General features: G+C 37.5%; 1 protein-coding gene across 1 annotated transcript in view; it reads left to right on the forward strand.

Annotated features, from left to right (window-relative positions):
• The window catches only part of LOC150082872 (phosphoenolpyruvate carboxykinase, cytosolic [GTP]-like), a 129,329-nt gene that overhangs the window by 38,061 nt on the left and 64,676 nt on the right, over window positions 1-26,592 (forward strand). The window contains exons 3-4 of the mRNA XM_090376884.1: window positions 1,910-2,094; window positions 17,439-17,642. Coding sequence (XP_090233010.1) covers window positions 1,910-2,094; window positions 17,439-17,642 — 389 coding nt within the window. The remainder of the gene's footprint in view (window positions 1-1,909; window positions 2,095-17,438; window positions 17,643-26,592) is intronic.

The raw sequence follows: 26,592 nt of genomic DNA on the forward strand, positions 1-26,592 counted from the left end.
TCATCACCGATCGGGCGAATAAGTTCTGGGACCGCAAGTGGCTTGAGAGTTTGCGGATCTGTTCCACAGTGAACATTAATAGAGATACAGGAATGCGGATCCATCCCCTCTTTGAGGCTACTATCCTCAGAAGGGATGAACGGTTCCACGTGACCCACTCTCGAGCCACTTCCGATTCCATAACACAGGAGAACGGAACATGTGGGAATGAAACACGTGATGAGTACCGTGAACCTGCTGGTATTTAAAGATGCACCGCAGAACAAAGAAAATACCGCTGAAGAAGAAGGCAGGAGCCTTCGAAAGCTTTGGTTTTATCGCTTTTAATTTAATATTTTAATGTATTTTATTGTTCTTAAGCCAGTATATTTTAATGTATATTTTATATGTATATTTCATATATTTTAGTTGTAAAGTTAAATATAATTTATTGTAAATACAGGCAAATATTATTTATTATAAATACATAGTTATCAAGATTCCAGTTTTCGTTTTCTTTGTGTTTTATTTCTACATAAGGTTGGTGAAAAACACTTAAAAGCACCCTTATGCTGTGGCCACAGTGTAACTTGCACACGTGCCACATTTATGTTTTAAATTGCTATATCTCAGCTTCCAGTAGTCAGATTTTAAAAACCAAAATATTTCTTTTGTCATTCTCTACCATATTTCATAAAAAATTTCAACTGAAAAAAATTTATAATTCAACATGCCGAAGATTAATAGTGAGCATTGTAAGGCGTAACAGCATATATACATGCAATGCAACCACCAAAACCACCTCCATTGAGTACAAAGGAGAGATCTGTAAAAACTTTGTAATAAACTTGTAAAACAATTGTAAAATGTTAAACCACTGTAATATTGAAATAATAAATGTTTCAAAAGATTCTAAAGAAGTTTCACTTAACTTCCACTATGCGTGCTTGGCACACACACGCAATTTTTTTTATTGATGTAAGATAGTTTCTTGCTTTGATTATTAATTTATGTGTTTATTCCTTTATTTATTTGATAAAGCAAATTAATATGTGCGAAAAATACAAGATTGATATTTTACTGTTAACAATTTGTTGAACAGGAAAATGGAAGAATTTATTAGTTTAATGTTCATATTTTATGAAGGAGATTTTGTTTTTTTATTTTAAGCAGAATAAATATATTTTTAAAATATTTAAAATTTATATTAAAAATTAAAATTACATACGATAAGTAATACAGTCCATTGAGAAAAAAAGAAAGATTGGTATACTGCAAGCAGAATTTAAAAAACCAAAAATTTTTCCAGAAATAAAAAAAAAAAAATTAGGCTAGTCAGTTTCTGTATGATTGCTTTAGTAACCAGGGGTGTGACTGCTGATGGGTTAAGGTAAGCACATTTGTGGATTTAAGAGACCTCATGTGACTGAACTGCTTAAGGGTTGAGCAACAAGAACATGGGATATTAATGGGCTGGAACTAGCAGAAGCTTGGCTGAATCCCAGATAATTCCAACTTAATACAGTTGCTTTTAAAATGCTAATTGCATAATGTATCCACTACTTGAAGTAGTGGAAATCATAAATAGCTACTTTGTTTTCTGAACATGAATATAGGTGTAACACAAGTTATTTGAAGTCTATTGCAATCCACATATAAGCTATTATATAATGAGTATATAAAATATGCTAATTATATAATATATTACACTAATTCTATTATTTGAGGTTATTGTGCAATATTTCTGGGAGAAAATAAATAATTTTGATGAATTTGAAGTGTTTTCAAAGTCAACAAATACTTGCATAATAGTAATAACAGAATTATAATCTGATTCAGATTGAAGGAATGCAGAATCTGAATATTGTATAAACAAAACATCAGAAGGGGTACTGACAGACAATGGTTGAAACTGTTTTTCTTTTTTTAGTTGGATAACAAGGACAGACCCTGAAGATGTTGCTCGTGTGGAGAGATTAACTTTCATTTCAACTCCAGACAAAAGGGACACTATACCACTTACCAAAGAAGGTGTCCAAAGCACATTGGGAAATTGGATGAGTCCTGATGATATGGAAAGCACTTTATTGGGCCGTTTTCCTGGTTGTATGAAAGGTATGTTGGCAGTATTATCAGAGAACTAGAAAATTTGACAGTTTTTATTTTATTAATCCAGGGAGAGTAAAAATTACCCATTGAATCTTGAAAACAGTACATCTTTGAAACATACAGACAAAGCCTTCCCCACTCTTCAGTACCTTTCACAAAATTCCCACCTATAACATACTAAAGAGGTTTCTTGAATTTCCCAAAGAACCTCCATGTAAACATGTTTATTTAGTGTCTGAATAAAATTCACCATGCAACATATTAATGTTTTCAATATTTTTCAATTAAGTAAAATAGTAAAAATAGATCAAACTGGGACTGCTTGAAAATTATATACAAGGAGCATGCTGTTGCTTTGTTTGTGTGAGACTACATCTGAGTTTTTTTATGGTAATTAATTTTTTAAAATTTTTCAATTTTTTTCATATTGTAATATCTGTTGAATGCACATAAGTTTAATTTTTATCTGTATTTTTTACAAAAAATGTCTTTCAAAATATATTATTTGCTTATTTCTGTGTTAATCCCTATCCCTTCATACCCCATCATATATTTTTATGATTTATGGCTTCCTAGCTTAATGGTAAATATACTTGTATTGTTGTATTTACTCTATTCATGTGCGAAAATCTCAAGTTTTCATATGTGTACCTGATATCCTAAAATCAAATCAGATTATATAATCTGGTAGCAAACAGCATTCCACCTAAGTTGTGAATAGCCTTACATGGCTATTTTACCTTTGTGCACGGCCACTATTTTTTTGTGTGCAAATCAGAAAATTATTATATCACAGTATTTGTAGTATATCAGCTATTCTAAACCTGCTCTAGTGTTATTTCTGAGAACTTCTATTGGAGTGGCAATCAGTGGACATTACTCTTTATGGACTAATGTTATTAGTGGAGTTCCCCAGGATTCAATGTTGGGCCCATTGTTGTTTTCTGTATTTATCAATGATATTGATGAAGGCACATCAGGCTTAATTTCCAAGTTTGCAGATGATACAAAGGTTTGTGGGGTGATTAATTGATAGTATGCTACTGCAACAGGATCTAGAACAGTTAGGCAGATGGACTGGAAATAGCAATTGAAGTTTGATATTGACAAATGTAAATTACTGCAATATGGGTAGTAGTAACCCCAAAGTAATGTACCAACTGCGTGGTACTACACTCAGGGTAGTGGAAAATGGAAAAAGATGTGGAGGTAATTGTGCAGTCAGATATGAAGTTCTTTGAGCAACGCAGGCAGGCTGCCAGAACAGCTCATGGGTTTTTTTCAGTGATATACAGGAATTTTGCTAACAGGTGTAAAGAAGTGATTATCACATTGTATAAGGCAATGGTTAGGCCACATATGGAGTACTACATACAGGTCTGGAGGTTTCATTTTAGGAAGAATGTAGAGCTGCTGGAATGAGTACAGAGAAGGGCAATGAGAGTGAGTGAGTGGAACAAAAGTGTGGTCTTACCAAGAAAAGCTTCAGTTTTGCAAATTGCAACATCTGGACACTAGGCATCTGTGATATTTAGGTTTTTAAGGCTTTGAATGGTGTGAGCAAGCTCAATGCTAATCGGATTCTTCCTCTTGCTGAGACTACACAGTGAGGAGGGGCCAAAATTAAAATTGAGGAAGGACTGTTGCAGAATAGATGTGCAGAAGGTTGCCTTTAGCCAGTGGGTGGGTGGGTGGTTGCTGGAACAAACTTCCATCTGTTGTTGTTTAAGTTGATGGTTTAAATAAATTCAAGGACAAACTATTGGAGGAAATGAATAGGTGAAATGGGAGATAGTTTTTTTTTTTTGCTGATGCTGTATAAATTTACTTCCTTGGATCATTTGTCACTGCTAATGCTAAATTCATTACAAATTTTCTTCTAATTAGAGGAAACTGATAATGTACATATGATTTGTTGTAGAATCTCAGTATGATGTATAACAACTAGAACAAAAATGCATACTTTTATCAGGTTATTCTTCAAGCAGGAAATTTAATGGACATTGTATGCTTCTTAGAATATTTTATTGAACAATTTTCTCCATTCATTTTACAACTATATTTTACTTTTTCATTGTTTTTAATGGGACTCTTCAAAAGGAAAACTTGTTGAAACCTCTAATACCTGAATAATATGGGTAGGTTGAGGTTCACATGGAAGTAAAAACTTGTTGACACTAGACTTGAATTTCTGTATGTTGTTATTTTTAGCAAATATATATATATTGAAGGAGCAGGGTTGCTCCAAGGAACAAAAATAAGGAGATTATATAATAATTAGACTTAGTTTGGTAATTTTTCAATTGACCCTTGAATGATTACTGTCTAAGAGATGCTCATGTTTAGAAGAAAGAGGTAAAATTAATAAAGCAAATTCTAAAGAATAGTACCAATAAAACTATCTGTAGTAAAGCATGCAAGTTGTAAGCAATGCCTTGAAAACACCATAGTGGTTCAGTTTCATGGTAGTGTTGATTTAGCTTATTTATATCCATATCTTTTTGTGATGCTGTTCTTGTTTTGTTTTATTAATAGCAGCTACTACCACTCAGCATTTGCAAAAGCACTGCTAATCTTTCAACTTTTGCATCCACACACACACACACACACACACACACACACACACACACACACACACACACACACACACACACACACACACACACACACAGAGAGAGAGGCATACACTACAACAAAACAGACCAATCTATATCAAACTTCAACCACATTATTTGAAAGAGACAAGTCTTCCCTGTCATATTTATAGTTGTTTCAGATCTGGTGAATTAGCACATCTATTGTGTCTGATGCATCCAGTGAAATGAAAGTAATGTGCAACTACTATTGCTTTGGGAAGGTAATTGTCCATCAATGTCTTAATTTTAACAAATGGATCAGTAGGAGTGAAGGTATGAGCAGGTAATATATGAATTTGTATATCTAATTCAGTGATATTTGCATATATACTTTGCTTTTGCAGGTCTGCCCCTTAAATTCTGCATTATGGCAGAGGTAAAAAAAAAAAATTAACTTTCAAGTTTTGAGTAAATTCTGGACACACTGAAATGTATTCATTGTAGCAATAAAAAAAAATCAAATAAGTAATAGTGGAGACCATCAAAATTAATATAATGCCCTTTAAAAAATTTGTATATGAGACTCCTTGTTGTTATTCATTATCATTGCACTGGCTCTTAATAAATGTGAATCATATACAACTTCTTAGAGAAAATCTGGTGCCAGTGTTTATTTTTGTTTTTTTTTAATGATGATAACTGCAAACATGCATATAAAGGCTTATAGCACTTTTAGTTCCATTTATGAGTTGAAACCTGAAAGTACAAAGGTGCCTTTTGACTAGACTTGAATTTCTGTGCATTGTAATTTTGAATAATAATAAAAGTTGGTTTGGTGTGTTTAGAGTTGGACAATAAATGGATGTTGACTAGTAGAGGCACATATTCATACTGGCTTGGAAGAGTGATGAAATTACAGATGCCAATTTAGTGGAATAGTACCTATGGAAATATATATAGAAAAGGCATGCAGCAGAAACCAAACATTTATGTGGCAGAGAATGGAAAGACTCATGAGAGAAGAGTCATTAATTAACCTGATTGTCCTCTTTTGGATATAGCCTAAAAGTTCAAGAGAGGATTTGAGGTTTCATCTCAGATTTGAGAACAATATTCCCTCGTAGGGCAGAGTTGAGATTTGTACAGTCAATAGCAGTTTAGATGAAAAAGTAATTCTGAGAGAAAAGAAGAAAACAGAGCTTTTCTGATGCAGTCAAAGTAATATTTATGATGTACTTATGTCAAGAAAGATTAGAAGTCAGGATGGTCCCCAAAAACAGTGTGTGATCTTGTCTAGAAATCTAGGTATTATTGAAGATGAGCATGGAACACACACATTCTTTTCTCTGAGAAATAACACAGGACCTAGTTTTAAAGGGACTGAATTTAACTAAGTTTTTTTTTTTTTTTTGCCCAACTGAAGAATTATCCAGACATTGGCATTTTTAAGGAATTGCTGGTGGATATTTGAGAAGTTGAAGCTGTTTGTGCAAAGCAAGATTTCTTGAACTAGGAGGTAGAATGTAGTGTGCTATAATTGGAAAAACTATGGGTATGGTTTGTAGTCAGTGGAGAAGGTCATACAAGAGAAACAGAGTTGGAGAAAGAACTGAACTTTGGGGAATACCAGCATTAGTTGAGAGGTTAGAAGAGTGCCATCTACAATTACCTGAAGTGTGTGGTCAGAGAGAAAACTGGTTACCCATTTGCAACACAGAAGGCAAATCATAAAATAGAAGCTTGTTTAGAAAACCTTGCCAGAGATGACCAAAAGTCTTGAAAATATCTAGAGCAACTGCTTGAGTTTCACCATTGTGAAAGTGCCGTGTGCATACCGTTGCTCAGAAAGATTGATAAGTTCCAAATTGTCTGGGTGAGAAGTACTAAAAACAGTTATGACTAATGGCCATTAGTCATTTGCACTGCTGCAGACTGTAAATGAAATGGAAAGTTCAATAATTAAAATCAGTTATTTTTTTTAAGTAGCAGTGTGATACCCTATACTGTTTTACCCCAAATTCTCATGAACACTGAATTACATGATTCCCTTACAGTGTTATCATATTTACATATTGTTTATAATAACCATAAATTTTCATCTCTGTGTCTTATTGTCTCTTTCCATATGAATTTAATTAAATTCCTTTATTAGCTCTTAGTCAAGAGTTCATACAATACAGAGAAGCAACATAAAGACAAACAGGCCAGTAGTCTCAGGTTTGTCCAGAGGCATACTGGACAAAGTGACACACCAAAGTCGCCATGTCGATATGTACCACCTATAATAATCAGAATTATGCTGACTATGTCAAGCATGCCCCAGGACAACCATAAAATAGCTATAGGGGCTTACAAGACAGAAGAACATAAGCTTAAAATATAATAAAACTGAAAATAATAATAATAAAATAATGACAAATATAGTAATAATCAAGTACATAAAACTGACATGAAATGACTAAAACAATTCTCCAGATGTTTAACATTGTTAATAAATTAAATGTAGTTCAGGATACATTAAACTGGAAATGCATGATATGGAGAAGGCAAGCAACCACACAAATGTCTAAACTGTAAAGTCTGCGTGAAAGGAGAGGAAAGATGCAGCTGATGGATATTTTTTGTTTGGTTGAGATACCTTATTATTAGTTTAGCAGTCTGGGACAGAAGAGTTTTGTTTTGAACTATTAAGACAGGGTCTAAATTCAATGAGTTGATAAAGAAAAGTGTGTTGAAGGGAAAGTGATTTTCGGTCAAACGGAGTCTAGTTAATAAAGGGGGAAGCGTGGGTTTGGATCTTGCGGATATCCTAGGAATTCTCCATGCTACGAATTCCCAAATTTCTGGGCAATCAATGGCAGAGTTATAAAATTTGGCAAAGAATGAGGGATTAATGGATTTCTGATACCATTTTTATGAAGGAGTTGTTTAAAACTTAGAACCTTTGAAAGTGTCTGTAATTCTGCCCAGACATTTTGTTTGGTTGAAATACCTTATTATTAGTTTAGCAGTCTGGGACAGAAGAGTTTTGTTTTGAACTATTAAGACAGGGTCTAAATTCAATGAGTCGATAAAGAAAAGTGTGTTGAAGGGAAAGTGATTTTCGGTCAAACGGAGTCTAGTTAATAAAGGGGGAAGCGTGGGTTTGGATCTTGCGGATATCCTAGGAATTCTCCATGCTACGAATTCCCAAATTTCTGGGCAATCAATGGCAGAGTTATAAAATTTGGCAAAGAATGAGGGATTAATGGATTTCTGATACCATTTTTATGAAGGAGTTGTTTAAAACTTAGAACCTTTGAAAGTGTCTGTAATTCTGCCCAGACATTATAGGAGGAAGTACATGATGAGAGCCTTGTCGATCATTTCAGCTCTGGAAAGATTGTGCAAGGCTCAAGGGGTAGAATTTTTTTCAGCCTGGTCTGTACTTGTTAACAGGAGAGACTGCTTCTACAGGGATGAGATACACTTAAATAGAAAGGGTGCAAGAAAATTTGCTGATGCTATCGAGGCAGTGTTAGGTGTGTCGGAAAACTGCTAGCTTGGGAGTGATACAAGGATTAATAGATTAACAGTAGCCACCGGCAGAGGTAAAAGTAATTCTTGCACTGCTTCTATTAGAATGAGCAGCAGCCTGGAAAACAAGATGCAGGGTATTTCAGAGACTGCTGGGAGTCATTGCGGTACAAGTAAACACATGGGTTGTGTTAGGAAAGCTAAGAATAGGAACAGGTGCATGTATACTTGCATGTACACCAATGCTAGGAGTATGGTAAATAAATTTGATGAATTTGAGGTATTGCTCAGAAAATCAAAGGCAGATATTGTTTGAATATCAGAGACGTGGTGTCAAACAGATATAAGGAATGCAGAACTGAAATTTGGGGAGTACAATCTGTACAGGAAGGATAGACAAGATAGGAAGGGAGGAGTAGTTATACTTTTAGTTAAGAAACACATAAAATCCAAGGAAGTGAAGCCAGTCGACATCGCTGGACAGTGCAGTGTCGAGTCAGTTTGGTGTGACATAAGCATTAGGAGATCAAAATTGAGAGTAGGAGTGTGTTATAGGCCTAATGACTCCGATGAGTATAATAAGGAACTGTACAGGGAAATAGACTGCGCCAGTAAATCAAAGTGTCTTATAATGGCGGATTTTAATTTCCCAGATATTGACTGGAACTTGTGGGTTGGTCACTCACACACTAGCAAGGCTTTTGTGGATTTATTGGATGATTGTTTTCTACATCAGCATCTTCCGGAGGCAACTAAAGGGAATGCAGTAATACTCTTGATCTGATTATCAGTAGTGATTCTTCATGCATTAAGAATCTGTAGGTTAAAGGAACCACTAGGTGGCAGTGATCACAGTGTGCTGAAGTGGGATTTACTCAAAGAGGTAACTACCATCAGGGGTAAAGGGAAGGGTTTTTGCTTTTGTAAAGGCGACTATGATGGTCTGAGACAGTATTTAAATTGTATACAGTGGGACCAACTAATGATGTTACCAACAGCAAATTCAAAATGGGAAGTTTTCAAAGAAATTATCTTGGAAGCTACTAGGCTTTACATACCAACTAAGAAATATTGTTCAAGGTTTAGGCCTAAATGGATGTCAGATGAACTAATGAGACATGTGGCGGAGAAGAAAAATGCATGGGATACATTAATTAATGGGTGACAACCTATGATAGATATAAGCTGGTCTGTAACCAAGTCACAAACGAGATTAGGCAGGCAAAGGCAGATTATGAGAAATCCTTGGCAAAAGATGCAAAGAAAAACAACAAAGAGTTCTTTATCTATGTAAACTCTAGAAGGAAAGGGATGAATCAGATTGGTCCACTGGCTATTGATGGTTCATCTGTTGATGATCCTGCTCAGGTGGCTAACAAACTAAATGAGTATTTTGCATTTACATTCACCCATGAGGAGCTATTCAGAGAGGGGAATGCCAGAGGTGAGTTAAACTCTGGCAGTGAGCTGAATGATTTTGTAATAACTAAGAGGAAAGTGGAGGAGAAATCGTTGAAGATAAACATAAAAAAGGCACCCAGGGTGGATGGGATCTATCCAGTTATATTAAAGGAGGCAGCAAAGGAAGTAAGCAAACCATTAGCCATAATTATTAGAGCTTCTTTGGACTCAGGAGAGGTACCCATGGACTGGAGATGTGCAAATGTGACCTGAATTCACAAAGGAGGATTAGACGGCAACACAAGTAATTATAGACCTGTTAGTTTAACATCTGTTCCCGAAAAATTAATGGAGGCACTGGTTAAAGAAGCACTGCAGGATCATATAGACAAGACTTCAGTTATAGCTCGGACACAGCATGGTTTTGTTAAGGGAAAGTCTTGCCTGACCAATTGGATACTATGATGTGGTCACAAAGGAACCGGATGCAGGGAATAACTTTGATATTATATATTTGAATCTTAGAAAGGCTTTTGATACTGTTGCACATGGAAGACTGCTGCACAAATTGGAGCAGTGTAGCATTGTAGGAAAATTGCTGCTATGGATAAAGGGATGGTTGAGTGGGAGAAGACAGAGAGCGATAATCAATGGACATTGCTCATCGTGGACTAATGTTATTAGTGGAGTCCCTCAGGGTTCAGTATTGGGTCCATTGTTGTTTTCTGTATTTATAAATGATATTGATGATGGTATATCAAGCTTAATGTCCAAGTTTGCAGATGATGTGAAGGTTGGCAGGGTTGTTAAGGACACTAATGACAGTACGCTGCTGCAATGGGGTCTAGAAAAGTTGAGCAGATGGGCTGAGAGGTGGCAAATGAAATTTAACATTGACAAATGTAAAGTACTACATATGGGAAGCAACAACCCCAGAGTGACGTATCAACTCTGTTGTACTACACTGACAGTGGTAGAGAACGAAAAGGACCTGGGGGTAATTGTGCAGACAGATATGAAGTTTTCTAAACAGCGCTGATGGTCTGCAAGAGTAGCTCATAGTGTCTTGTCAATGATATACAGGAATTTTTCTAGCAGGGTAAGGAGGTGATTATCCCTTATACAGGGTGTCTCAAAAATATTGGTACAAACGTTTAGGGGAGGTAGGTAACATCTAAACTTCTAAAGGAATGTGAATCGCATAGAAACCCATAACCGGAAATGTCACAGGAAAGTAGTAGCAGAGGCACAAGAAGCAGAAATGACACAAGACAGTAATTAGTGGCAAACATTTATTTGACATAATATTAACAATGAAGTACGAGATGGATGCATTTCATGATGTTGCAACAGATGCTCGAAGGTTCCACCACGAGACGCGATGCATGCGTGACACCGACGCAGCATGAATTTGTGGACACGGTCGAACACACCTGGAGTTTCTTTGACAGTAGTAGCAGCGCAGACGAGTCTCGCCACGAGATCCATTTCCATCTCCACAGGCGATTCATACACGATAGATTTGAGGCCCCCCCCCCAGAAAGAAATCAAGGCTTGATAAATCAACTAAGCGTGGGGGCCAGGCAACGGGTCCGCCACGGCCAATCCATCGACGCCCAAAACGCCTGCTCAAATGGTCAGGAACACACCTTCCATAATGGGCAGGCGTCCTGTCATGTTGAAACCAAATGTTGCATCTCACATTTGCTGGAACATCAAGTAACCCTGGTAGAACCTGTTCTAGAAAGATCTGATATTTAGCAGAGTTCATGAGGGATGGTAACAGGTATGGGCCGACTAAGCATTCACTGACCATACCTGCCCACACATTTATTGCCAAGCGATGTTGTGCCACATAGAGATGCACACCGTGTGGGCTCATGCATAAGCCTTCCCGAGTGAAATAAGCCTTGAACACTTTCTTGGAGAAACCACTGCGCAAAAGCCACACATGCAGGATGATCTTGGGGGAGCAGTGGTTTCTCCAAGACGTCGTGTCTGGCACGACGAGGGGTGTGTCGTCGTGCCAGACATGCTGTACACTGCAACGAGACACTCCTAAGGCAGAGGCAACGGCACATAGGCTGGTAGTAGGATTATTCTGGATGGCATTCAACACACTTTCTTCCGTGGCTGAAGTTTACGTCGAACGTGGTCTGCCTGCACTATTCCTGTTACCTCTAAATGACCCATAATCGCACAAATTTTGATGCACATGCGCAAATAAACAGTGGTCCGGTACATGTCTGTTTGGAAGCGTTCTCCATGAATTCGTTGAGTGGCTCGTCCATTGCCCTCTGCTAATCCATACACTAGGTGCATGTCTGCCAGCTCACAGTTCGTATATCGATGCATGCTCTTCGTACGGTGACTACTGCTTGAATGAGTAAACCAGATATTTTCCCTCTCGCGAACTGATGAACAGCGCCATCTACCGACTTACAGTGACATTTCTGGTTATGGGTTCCTATGCGATTCACATTTCTTTAGGTGTTACCTACCTCCCCTAAACATTTGTACCAATATTTTTGAGACACCCTGTATAAGGCAATGGTTGGGGCACACCTTGAGTACTGTATACAGGTCTGGAGGCCTCACTTTAAGAAGGATGTAGAGCTGTTGGAATGAGTACAGAGAAGGGAACAAGATTAGTAAATGGAACAAAGGGTTGCTCTTACGAAAAAAGGCTTAAATTTTGCAAATTACAATGTCTAGAGACTAGGCACCTGCGAGGTGATCTGATTGAGGTGTATAAAGCCTTGAATGGTTTGAGCATGCTCAATGCTGATGGAATTTTTCCTCTTGCTCAGAATAATCATTTGAGAGGGCATAAATTCAAATTGAGGAAAGACAGATGTAGGATAGATGTGCGGAAGTTTGCCTTTAGCCAGCGGGTGATTGGTTGGTGGAACAGACTTCCATCCTTTGTTGTGGAAGTTGATAGCCTAAATAAATTTAAGGCCAAGCTAGCTGGACAGGTGCTTGTAACAAACAGAGGGGTAAAATGGGAGTGTTTTTTTTTTTTTTTTTTTTTTTTTTTTTTTTCCCCCTCCGATTAATGCTGCATAAACTTGCTTTCTTGCATCATATTCCTCTACTAATGCTAACAAAACTTAGAAAACTTAGAATAGCATTAGCATTAGTAGAGGCATATGATGCAAGAAAGCAAGCTTATGCAGCATCAGCCAAAAAAAAAAAAAAATGCTCCCATTTGACCCCTCTGTTCGTTCCGCATACCTGTCCAGCTCAGCCTTAAATTTATTTAGGCTATCAACTTCCACAACAAAGGATGGAAGTCTGTTCCACCAACCAACTACCTGCTGGCTAAAGGCAAACTTCAGCACAACTATCCTACATCTGTCTTTCCTCAATTTGAATTTATGCCCTCTCAGTTGATTATTCTAAGCAAGAGGAAGAATCCCCTCAGCATTGAGTATGTTAAAACCATTCAAGGCTTTATATGCCTCAATCAGATCGCCTCGCAGATGCCTAGTCTCAAGACACTGTAATTTGCAAAATTTAAGCCTTTCTTCGTAAGAGTAACCCTTTGTTCCATTCATTAATCTTGTTGCCCTTCTCTGTACTCATTCAAACAGCCCCACATCCTTCTTAAAATGAGGCCTCCAGACCTGTATGCAGTACTCTAAGTGTGGCCTGACCATTGCCTTATACAAGGGAATAATCACCTCCTTATCCCTGCTAGAAAAATTCCTGTCTATCATTGAGAAGACACTATGAGCTACTCTTGTAGACCATCTGCACTGCTCAGAAAACTTCATATCTGCCTGCACAGTTACCCCCAGGTCCTTTTCATTCTCTGCCATTGTCAGTATAGTACCACAGAGTTGATACGTTACTCTGGGGTTACTGATTCCCATATGTAGTATTTTACATTTGTCAACATTAAACTACATTTGCCACCTCTCAGCCCACTGTTCAACCTTTCCAGATCCTGTTGCAGCAGCATACTGTCAGTAGTGTCCTTAACAACCCTGCCAACCTTTGTATCATCTGCAAACTTGGACATTAAGCTTGATATACCATCATCAATATCATTTATAAATACAGAAAACAACAATGGACCCAACAGTGAACCCTGAGGGACTCCACCAATAACATTTGTCCCCAATGAGCAGTGTCCATTGATTACCACTCTCTGTCTTCTGCCAATCAACCATACCTTTATCCATAGCAGCAATTTGCCTCGAATGCCACACTGCTCCAATTTGTACAGCAATCTTCCATGTGCATCAGTATCAAAAGCCCTTTTGAAATCCAAATTAGTATTAGCATTAGTAGGGGCATATGATGCAAGAAAGCAAGCTTATGCAGCATCAGCCAAAAAAAAAAAAAACCACGCTCCCATTTCACCCCTCCGTTCATTCCAAGTGCCTGTCCAGGTCAGCCTTAAATTTATTTAGGCTATCGACTTCCACAACAAAGGATGGAAGTCTGTTCTACCAACCAACCACCCGCTGGCTAAAGGCAAACTTCCGCACATCTATCCTACATCTGTCTTTCCTCAATTTGAATTTATGCCCTCTCAAATTATTATTCTGAACAAGAGGAAGAATTCCATCAGGATTGAGCATGCTCAAACCATTCAAGGCTTTATACACCTCAATCAGATCACCTCGCAGGTGCCTAATCTCCAGACACGGTAATTTGCAAAATTTAAGCCTTTCTTTATAAGAGCAACCCTTTGTTCCATTCACTAATCTTGTTGGCTTTCTTTGTACTCATTGCAACAGCTCTACATCCTTCTTAAAATGAGGCCTCCAGACCTATATACAGTACTCAAGGTGTGGCCCGAACATTGCTTTATATAAAGGGATAATGACCTCCTTATCCCTAGTAGAAAAATTCCTGTATATCATTGACAAGACACTATGAGCTACTCTTGCAGCCGTCTGCACTGCACAGAAAACTTCATATCTGCCTGCACAATTATCCCCAGGTCCTTTTCATTCTCACCACTGTCAGTGTAGTACCACAGAGTTGATACATCACTCTGGGGTTGCTGTTTCCCATATGTAGTACTTTACATTTGTCAATGTTAAACTTCATTTGCCACCTCTCAGCCCATATGCTCAACTTTTCTAGATCCTGTTGCAGCAGCAATATATGATATCAAAGTTATTCCCTGCATCCAGTTCCTTTGTGACCACATCATAGTATCCAATCAAATTTGTCAGACAAGACTTTCTCTTAACAAAACCATGCTGTGTCCGAGCTATAACTGAAGTTTTATCTAGATGATCCTGCAGTGCTTCTTTAACCAGTGCCTCCATTCATTTTCCTGGAACAGAAGTTAAACTAACAGGTCTATAATTACTTGTGTCGCCCTTTGATCCTCCTTTGTGAATTGGGGTCACATTTGCACATCTCCAGTCTATGGGTACCTACCCTGAGTCCAAAGAAGCTCCCATAATTATGGCTAAGGATTTGCTTACTTCCTTTGCTGCCTCCTTTAATATAACTGGATAGATCCTGTCCACTCCGGGTGCCTTTTTTATGTTTATCTTCAACAATTTCTCCTCCACTTTGCTCTCAGTTATTACAAAATCATCTAGCTCACTGCCAGAGTTTAACTCACCTCTGGCATTCTCCTCCCTGAATAACTCCTCATGGGTGAATGTAGATGCAAAATACTCATTTAGTTTGTTAGCCACCCTAAGCAGGATCATCAACAGTTGAACCATCAATATCCATTGGACCAATCTGATTCATCCCTATCCTTCTAGAATTTACATAAGTAAAGAACTCTTTGTTGTTTTTCTTTGCATTCTTTGCCAAGGATTTCTCATAATCTGCCTTTGCCTGCCTAATCTCCTTTGTGACTTGGTTACAGACCAGCTTATATCTATCATAGGCATCCATGTCACCCATTAATTTATATGTATCTCACGCATTTTTCTTCTCTGCCATATGTCTCAATAGTTCATCTGACATCCATTTAGGCCTAAACCTTGAACAATATTTCTTAGTTGATATGTAAAGCCTAGTAGCTTCCAAGATAAATTCTTTGAATGCTTCCCATTTTGAATTTGCTGTTGGTAACATCATCATTTGGTCCCACTGTATACAATTTAAATACTGTCTCAGACCACCGTAGTCACCTTTACGAAAGCAAAAACCCTTCCCTTTACCCATGATGGTAGTTACCTCTTTGAGTAAATCCCACTTCAGCACACTGTGATCACTTCCACCTAGTGGTTCCTTTAACCTACAGATTCTTAATGCATGAAGAATCACTACTGATAATCAGATCAAGAGTATTACTGCATTCCCTTTAGTTGCCTCCGGAAGATGCTGATGTAGAAAACAATCATCCAATAAATCCACAAAAGCCTTGCTAGTGTGTGAGTGACCAACCCACAAGTTCCAGTCAATATCTGGGAAATTAAAATCCGCCATTATAAGACACTCTGATTTACTGGCCCAGTCTATTTCCCTATACAGTTCCTTATTCTACTCATCAGAGTCATTAGGCCTATAACACACTCATACTCTCTCATGATCTCCTAATGCTTATGTCACACCAAACCGACTCAACACTGCACTGTCCAGCGATGTCGACTGGGTTTACTTCCTTGGATTTTATGTGTTTCTTAACTAATAGCATAACCCCTCCTCCCTTCCTGTCCTGTCTGTCCTTTCTGTACGCCGCCTCCGTAGCCAGGCGGGAAGGAGCAGCAGTTCGTAGCACATGCTTCTTGATTAGACCAGGGTTCGAGCCCATCACCACCAAATACGGACGATGCGGAAAGGTCAGGAAATGACTACCACATATTTCGGAGCTATATGGCCTTAGTTGCCAATGCTCCTAAAATAAAAACCAAATAAAACAACCTTTCTGTACACATTGTACTCCCCAAATGCCAGTTCTGTATTACTTATAGGCACCTCCGTAGCCAGGTCAGAAGGAGCAGCAGTGTGTAGCACACGGTTCTTGATTAGACCGGGGTTCAAGCCCATCACCACCAAATACGGAGGGTGTGGAAAGGTCAGGGAATGACCATCGCATATCCCGGAGTAATATGACCTTAGTTGCTAATGCTCCTAAAAACTAAATAACAAAACAAAAAAAACAAGCATTACTTATATCTGTGTGACACCACATCTCATATCCCAACAATATCTGCCTTTGATGTTTTGAGCAATACCTCATTCATCAAATTTATTTACCAAACTCTTAAAGTATTGTTGTACATGCAAGTATACATGTACCTGTTCCTATTCTTAGCTACCCTAATACAACCCACGTGTTTACTTGTACGTCAATGACTCCCAGCAGTCTCTGAAATACCCTGCATCTTGTTTTCCAGGCTGCTACTCACTCCAATAAAAGCAGTGCAAGAATCACTTTCACCTCTGCCAGTGGCTACTGTTAATCTATTAGTGCTTGTATATCCCCCAAGCTAGCAGTTTTCCGACCCACCTAACACTGTCTCAATAGCATCAGTAAATATTCTTGCACCCTTTCTATTTAAGTGTACCCCATCCCTGTAGAAGCAGTCTCTCCTGTTAACAATAATACTGCTGATAATAGCTACTTGAAATGCTATGCTAATATCTTATGTTTTGAAAGTAATTTGATAAGGTTTAAAATTAAATGCTGTTGTTAACATCAAAATTTTTTCTGAACAAGAATTTGAGAAAAATGTTCTGAACATTTTTGAGCAAGGCTTTGAAAAGCTCAATCTCCTTCTTTTTGTTAAAATTACTCTAATATTAATAAATTACAATTAACCAACTATGTGGATTTTGTTGATTATATCAACTTCAAAACACTTTGCAGTTATATTTTTAAAAAAGAATATAGCCTCTTGTTCTCTGAAATTATTTTCCTATTAGGACGAACAATGTACGTGATTCCTTTTAGTATGGGTCCTATTGGCTCTCCATTTTCAAAGATTGGTATTCAGCTTACAGACTCCCCTTATGTGGTAGTGTCCATGAGGATCATGACAAGGATGGGAACACCAGTTCTGGACACACTGGCCGATGAAGATTTTGTAAGATGTCTTCACTCTGTAGGACAGCCTTTGCCAATGAAAAGTAAGTGAATGAAATTTGTCTTATTTAATATGAGACTCAGAGAAAAATGCTGGAACTGTAACTGAAATATAACACTGTGCTGTTGAATAAAAATCTATTATAAAGGACATGATACTTCATACAATAACAGTTCCCTCTATGCACAATTCATAGCAGTTACTTGAAAAATAGGCAGGATGACAAATATATTTGTGCATAGGAACCATTTTGAAATAAATTTAAAATTAAATTTAAAAAAAGTTAACGTCTTGGCTACAGCAATATAATGAGAATTTAGCATATTATAAATTAAGATGCTTACTGTAAACTTATGGTTACATAGTAATTAATTAGATAGGAATTGTGGAAAATCTTCATTTTAATAAAACTTACCACAACAGTTTACATGTATTAATGTGAAGATTACTTGAAATTAAAATGATTTAATTCCCAAAGAAGCATGCTTCTTAGGGAATTTTATAATTTTAATTTCGAGTCAACTTCATATTAATCCATTGAAGTCATCATCATGATCAGCCATTTACGATCTGCTGCAGGATGAAGGCCTCTCCGGCAACTTTCCAGTTCCTTCTGTTTTGTGCAATGGCCATCCATTTACTATCCACAAAGTCATGAATTTCATCTGTCCATCTCTGTTGTTGTCTTCCAGGTTTTATTTTAGCTCCTCTTGGATGCTATTCTGTTATTTTCTTAGTCCAACTGTCATTGTATCTTTGAGCTATGTGTCCTGCCCAAGTCCATTTCAGTTCTTTAGTTTTGATAAGAATGTCCTTTATTTGTGTTTGTTGCCTAATCCACGTGTTTCTTTTCTTATCTAACAGTTTGATTTCTAGTATAATTCATTCCATTCTTCACTGTGTAGTTTTCAGTTCCTCTTCCATTCTTTTGGTGAGTGCCTAAGTTTCACTTCCATAAGTTGTGGTGGAGGGTATACATTGGTTCATTATTTTACGTTTCAGACAAATTGGGGTATTGCTCCTCAGTATGTGACTAAATTTCCTGAATGCTATCCATCCGAAATTTATTCTTCTCTTGACTTCCTGCGCCTCCGTAGCCAGGTGGGAAGGAGCAGCAGTGCATAGCACATGCTTCTTGATTAGACCGGGGTTCGAGTCCATCACCACCAAATATGGAGGATGCGGAAAGGTCAGGGAATGACCACCGCATATCTCGGAGCAATATGGCCTTAGTTGCTAATGCTCCTAAAAACCAAATAACAAACAAACTTGACTTCCAGCTATTTATCATTGTTACAGCTAATGAATGACTTGTCCTAGATAAGTATATGAATCCACCTTTTCAATTACTGCTCCTTCAACGATTATACCCCTTTCTGTGGCATACTTTTTCATCATTACTTTTGTTTTAGCTATATTCATCTTTAGTCCGAAATCCTTACTAACTGTGCATAATTGATTAAGATTTTCCTCTAATTCTTTGGGATCGTGGCTTATGATCACAATTTCATCTGCAAATCATAATGTATGGGGTATCTGTCTTTCCAGTGCTCGAAATATTGCCTTATTCTATATGGAATCAAATGCCTTTTAATTCACATATGCCAGGCATAATGGTGTTTTATATTCATTTGCTGTCTCCATTAACTGTGATATTACACGAAGGTGATCCATAGTTGAGAATCCTGTTCTAAAGCCAGCTTGCTCTTTAGGCTGATTCTCATAGAGTATTCTTTCCTTTCTAATCTATTAGTAATGACCCTTGCGAACAACTTGTAGATGTGGGACAACAAGCTAATTGGTCGATAATTTCCAATTTCTGATTTATTTCCTTTCGTGCAGCAAAATTATGATTGCATTATTTTATTCCTTAGGCATCACGCCTTTCCTAATGTATTTTTTGAAGAGTCTTGCCAGTTTCTGTGTTATGTCTCTTCTTCCCAATTTTAACAACTCTACATTAACTTCATCTTCACCCAGGGCTTTCTGATTCTTCATTTTCTTCAATGTATGTTCTACTTCATCAGGAATGATATCGGGTATGTCGTATTTGTTGCTAATTAGTGATCCATCTTCACCACTGCTGGCATCATCCCCTCGCTCCTTATATAATTCTTTATAGTAGTCTTCTGCTATTTGAATTATGCCTTCTCTGCTATTTAAATTATGCCTTCTCTGCTATTTATAAGTACACCATCACTATTCTTCAATTTCAGTATCATTTATCTTTCTGTATTACTGCTCATGGTTGATGATTTAAGTCCTTTGTTTTCTCTTAATGCTTGTTCTACTTTTCTTGTGTTAAATCTTCTTATCTCTTCTCAGAGTCTCTTTCTAATGGCTTTGCATAACTCGGTATACTCAGTTTTGTCCTTGTGTTTATCTTGCTCTTCATTTGTCATGTTCGGTTCATAATGACAAGTGTTTCTTGACTAATTTTTTCTTTGGATTTCTTTTTACCTTTAGGTTTCTTGGGCTTTATCACTTTCAGAAAGTTGTATTCCTTGTTGATATCTTGGTCCTGAAAGGTCTGCAGAAGCTCAAACTTGTTCTTAAGTTCCAGTACATACTGCTTTCTCCCCTCTTCTGTTATCTCAAAGATCTTCATATTATATATTCAAGTCAGTTTTTTCCTTTCTTTTCTTATATCTATATCAAGTGCGCATCTTACCATTCTGTGATCACTTCCAACATTTACCTTGTTCAGGTCGGTAATATCGTTCACAATATATTTTCTGTTAGTGAAGATGAAGTCGATTTCATTAGTTGTTAATCCATTTTTGCTCTTCCGTGTCAACTTTCTATTCGCCCTTTTCTTGTAAAAAGTGTTCATTACTGACATTCCTCAAGATTCTGCAAATTGTACAAGTCTTTCACCTCTTTCATTTCTTTCACCAATTCTAAAATTTCCTATAGTTTCCCTTTCTGCACTGTTTTGTCTCTTTCCAACCTTAGCATTGAAGTCCCCCATAATAATGGTGTAATGAATTTTCTGTTCACCTAGAAGTCTCTCAATTTCACTGTGCAGTTCTTCAACCTCTTCATCATCATGGCTCAATGTTGGTGCGTAAACAGGCCAAGTTCAGTTTCTGTGCATTCCAGCTTGGTCGTACCCAGAGATTCTTAGCACCCACCTTCTTCTTTCACTCTGATCCTCTTGCTGTCGTAAGAGGGGAATGAAAGCCTCTGGGGACTGAAGGCCATTTGTTTCGTTGTGTTGTCGTGTGCTGGAGGGTTTGGTCTCTTCCCCTTCACGCTGACCAGGCACCATGAAGAGAACTACTCTGCATGTTCATTGCACCAAAGTGATGTAACAGGGCTTACCATTGGGAAGGTATGCATGAGTAGATTTTAGTGAGGAAGGCCAACTGGACTTCTCCTAAATCTTCTAAAATAGAAAGATACTGGATCAAACAGTGTTTTAGTCTGATAACACACAGAATGCCTGTTCCCTCTAAGCCTCATCCATTGAAGTAGGTTATATTAAAAAGAAATTTACTGCAGTTTTTATATGAGGATATTACAAATTTAATATAAAATTTGATTTTATATTAAATTTGTAATATCTGAAATTCTCATTAAATTTATCTCATTGTGATAATATGTCATACTGCTAAGTCAGTACAACAATGGTTTTGTCTTTGATGAATATAGATCTGTTATGTCTCTGATGAATATAGTTGTTGGTTTAGTAATGACCTTTGAAATTTCTATCACATGAGGTTTTTTAGAAATTAAAATTTTTGTGTTGTAAACAGATTTTGACAGAATATACAAAAAAATAATAAATAAATAAATTTTTGTTTATACTCTTTAAGGCTAAGGCTAAAAGACTTTACAACTTCATTTTAACTGCCTTATTACAGCCAATATATTAGTGCAAAAGCTAAACATGGGCTTTGCACTTTTTTTTGGCAGTATACAGACTTGATTTTACAATGTATACACCAGCAAGAGTAGTCTCAGCTAGGGGATAAAAAGGCTATAGTCCCCCCTTCTATCAAAAGAATGTAGATTGTTTTACTATTATGTGATGATTAAAGCTGAATGATTCAGTGGAATACTGCTTTAGTCCCCTTTGGAAAAACTTGGGACCAGGACCACCTGCAAACTGGTGTCTGCATACATTACCTGAGGACTGCAGCAAGCTCTGTTTTTATTGTGACACATTTGCTACTTGTATACTTGATTTTATTTTTCTCTGTTTATTTTCAGTTAATGTTGTGACATTATGGCTCAAAGATGCACAAATCAAAGCAATTCCTTCTGCCACACATGTGAAGAATCTGTCCTGTGCTTCAACAACCTAAGATGACTCCACATATGTTGGAAAGGCGTGTTTGTGTGTTATGGGGGGGTTTAGGGGTACACAAACTGTAGGGGCTAATAGTGCGCCATGTTAGAAAGGTTTCTGAGATATATTTTCAGAGAAAAATTGGTGATTCAGGACAAGAAATGTGATCCACATTTTAGTTGTATCAGTTGAACTATGAATCTTAATTCTGGCTATTGCATGTCCTGTTATTTGGAGAGCTTGAGATTATTTTACTGATTACTACTTTTGTGTGATGAATAATGGTACTTTTTGCTCCTCATTCAAGAATAGAAAGCACATCACATATATGAATATTCCTTCTGCTCTGTACTATCCTTCTTTCAGACAATTTCTGATCTCTCAAAATTTGGCAATCGTATGAAAGATTGCTCTCCACATAATAATCTAATAGAACATATGCCTGATAAAGAGCTCTGTCTACCTATATCTTCAAATTCATATCCTTTATCTTGGACTGATCTGAATTCTTGTGAGAGACTTGAACTCCTAGGCTCAAGGAACTCAAGACTTACTTGCTGAGGTCAGTGAAAATCAGCTAGCATGGATTCCGTGAGAAAACAGCCCAACATGCTGTTCCTCTCCAATACCTCTTTTATATAACTTATAGTAGTAGTAGCCAGTTCCCCCCCCTCAGATGTCTGGGCCCAAAGATGCAGACACTTCCCCCATCCCCTCCTTTCTTGGGTTGAGGATACCAAAATATCAGTTATCCAAACCGATGAGCAAACTACTTCAAAATGCAAGTTCTTTAAAATGTTACAATAGCATTGTTGCTGCTGTTGTTTGTTTGTTATTTTTTTTTTTTTAGCATTAGCAACTAAGGCCATGTTGATCCGGGGATATGCGGTGGTCATTCCCTGACCTTTCTGCATCCTCCGTATTTGGTGGTCATGGGCTTGAACCCCGGTCTAATCAAGAAGCTTGTGCTACGCACTGCTGCTCCTGCCCACCTGGCTACGGAGGCACTTAATGTTGCTGCACTGAGGCAGTTATGCTGGCAGGCTCTAGTTGATGAAACTGGGAATGAAGGAGTTAATAAACCACACCACTGCATGCTAAGCTGGACTGAAGACCTTAGTGAAAAGATTGAACAAAGAGTGCAAAACTGTGTAGTTTCCTCAAGATATTATCTGAGGTATCCCAAGGTATGTGAGGCCAAGATGAATACAAAGGGATATTTATAGGTCATAGTTCAATTTATCCATCAAAGAGGGAAATTTGAATCCCTCATATAATCAAGGTACTCATAGACAAATTCATTCAAAATGTTACTCTCAACAACAGAAAGTAGCAATATATTTAAAAAAAAAAAAAAAACCATAAAGAAAATGATAAGGACATAAAGAGGAAGAAATTCCATAAACTAGTAATTTGTTGATTTGAATATGCCATTAGTATCCTAAATTTAATATCTTTTTATTCTAAAATTTTAGTGAAAACATTTTTTTTCTGTAGATGTATGTTACGAGTATTTTTCTTCACTGAAAATTGTTTATGAACAGACATTGCCAGCATACTTGTGTTACCAGGAGAAACTGTTTTTATAGTGAGTAAAAACATGTATGGGGTGCAAGAATATTCATTGATGCTATCGAGGCAATGCTAGGTGGGTCAGAAAACCAATAGTGTGGGGGAATATACACAGACTAATATATTAACTGGAACTGCAGGCAGAGGCGAAAGTGATTCTTGTGCTGCTTCTATTGAAACATGCAGCAGCCTGAAAAGCAAGGTGTCAGGGATTTCCATTCCTGCTTTGGTTCATCACAGAACAAGTAAATACATGGGCTATATTAGAGTAACTGAGAGAGAGAGAGAGAGAGAGAGAACACATGTATATACTTGCAAGCACATTAATGCTAGGAGCACTGTAAATAAATTTGATGAATTAACTGAAGAAATGGACACATTGCAGGGATATCAAAGACATGGTGTCACTTAGACATAAAGGATAGAGAGCATGGGAAGTACAATATATACAGAAAGGACAGATAGGACAGGAGGGGGGGGGATTATACTCTTAGTTTTTAAATTAAATATTAAATTCCAGTTGTGACCAGTGCAATTTTGAATCAGTTTGGTGCAACATAAGCTCTGGGAAAACGAGAATGGGAATGTGTTATAAGCCCAATGACTGTGATGAGTATAACAAACAACCATACAGAGAAATAGAGTGGGCCAGTAAATCAGAATATCTTATAATGGGGAATTTTAACCTTCCAGATATTGACTGAAACTTGTGGGTTGGTCACTCACAAACTAGCAAGACCTTTTCTGGATTCATTGAATGACTGTTTTCTACAACAGTAATGTATTAGAGAGGCAACAAGAGGAAGCAATATTCTTTATCTGGTTAATAGCAGCAATTCTTCATGCATCAGGAATCTACAGGTAAAAGACCCACTGGGGGCCAGTGATCACAGTATACTGATGTGAAATTTACTTAAAAACATAACTACTGTCAAGAGTAAAGGGGAAGGGCTTTTGCTTTCATAAGGGTGACTACATTGGTCTCAGACAAGTTTTAAATTTTACACAGTAGGACCATCTGATGATGTTTTCAGCAGTAGGTGCTAAGTGGAAAGCATTCTTGGAAGTAATTGTCGAAGCTTCTAGGGTTTCCATACCAACTAAGAAATACCATTCCAGGCTTAGACCTAAATGGATATCAGATGAACTAATGAGACTTATGGCTGAGAAGAAAAGTGCATGTGATGCATATAAATTGTCTGGTGATACAGAAGCCTTTGTAGATATAAACTAGTCTGTAATCAAGTCACAAAGGAGCTTAGGCAAGCTAAGACAGATTATGAAAAGTTTCTAGCAAAGAATGTCAAGAAATGCAGCAAAAACTTCTTTACTTATATTAACAGTAGAAGGAAGGGGTTGAATCACATTGGTCCACTTGACAATGATGGTTTAACTGTTAATGATCCTGCTCAGGTAGGTATTTTGCATCTACATTCATGCATGAAGAAGTTCTTTATTGAGGGGAATTCCAGAAGTTCATCAGAATTCAACAGGGAGCTAAATGATTTTGTGATAACTGAGTGGAAAGTTGAAGAGAAATTGTTAAAGCTCAACATGAAAAAAAAAAGGTGACTGAGGTTGATGGGATCTAGCCAATTATATTAAGGGAGGCAGCAGGTAAGGAGGTAAACAAACCCTTAGTCAAAATTATGAGAGCATCTTTGGGTTCAAGAGAGGTCCCTATGGAATGGAGATGTGCAAATGTATCCCCAATTAACAAAGTTGGGATTAAAGGATAACATGAGTAATTAAAGACCTGTTAGCTTAACTTCTGTTTTGGGTAAAGTAATGGGAGTCTCTGGTTAAAGAAGTAATGCAGGATCATCTAGGCAGGGATGCACTTATGCTGCAGTCACATTATAGAATTGTTAAGGGCAATCTTTTCTGACCAATCTGATTGGATATTATAATTCAGAAACAAAGGAACTGAATGCAAAAAAAATAATTTTGATATTGCATACTTGGATTTCAGAAAAGATTTTGATACTGTTGTACATAAAAGAGTGCTGTACAAATTGGAGCAGTTTGGCATTAAGGGCAAGTTTGGCATTAAGGAGTGAAGAAGATAGAGAGTGGTTATCAATGGGCACTGCTCTTCTTGGACTAATGTTATTAGCAGAGTCCACACGGTTCAGTGTTTGGCTCATTTGTGTTTTCTATATTTTTTAATGGTATTGATGAAGGTATACGAGGCTTAATATCTAAGTTTGCAGATGATACAAAGTTGGCAGGGTGGTTAATCACACTAATCAGGGTATGCTACTGCAATAAGATCTAGACAAATTAGGCAGATGAGCTGAGAAGTGGCAATTCAAGTTTAATATCGACAAATGCAAGGTACTTCATATGGAGAGCAGCAATCCTAGATTATAGTACTAACTTTGTGATACTACATTCAGGCCAGTGGAAAATGAAAAAGACCCGGGGTAATTGTGCAGTCAGTTGTGGAGTTCTCTGAACAGTGCAGACAGAAATCCAGGCAGCTCATGCCGACCGGGCTAGCCGGGTGGGTAAAGTGCTTGCCTGGCAACCCAAAGGTCGCGGGTTCGATTCCCACCTTGGGCTTGGATCAGAGTACTGCAAAAACCTTGGGAGGTGCATTATGGCCACAGAAGCCTATGTGCCAACAACTACCAAAAAAAAAAAAAAAAATAGGCAGCTCATGTAATTTTGTCTATGACATACTGGAACTTTGCTAGCAGAGACAAGGAAGTGATTATCCTGTTTTATAAGGTAATGGTTAGGCTGCGTCTTGAGTACTGCATACAGGTCTGGAGGCTTCATTTTAGGAAGGATGTAGATCTGCTGGAATGGGTGCAGAGAAGGGTTGTATGAAAGGCTGGTCTTACCAAGACTGGCTTCGATTCTACAAATTTAGCACCTTCCGATTAAGCACTTGGTGACCTAATTGACGTTTTTAATGCTTTGAATGGATTGAGCAGGCTATGTTGATGGCACTCTTTCTCTGCTCAGGCTACACACATGAGGGGCATAAATTCAAATTGAGAAATTATGTTTGCAGGATAGATGTAAAGAGGTTTGCCTTCAGCCAGTGGGTGGTTGACTATTGGAATGATCTTCCATCTGGTGTTGTGCAGGTGGGCTACCTGAATAAATTCAAGGAAGA

The sequence above is a fragment of the Mastigoproctus giganteus genome, chromosome 7 (assembly GCF_048544385.1).
Source record: "Mastigoproctus giganteus isolate SK-2022 chromosome 7, ASM4854438v1, whole genome shotgun sequence".
NCBI lineage: Eukaryota > Metazoa > Arthropoda > Arachnida > Uropygi > Thelyphonidae > Mastigoproctus > Mastigoproctus giganteus.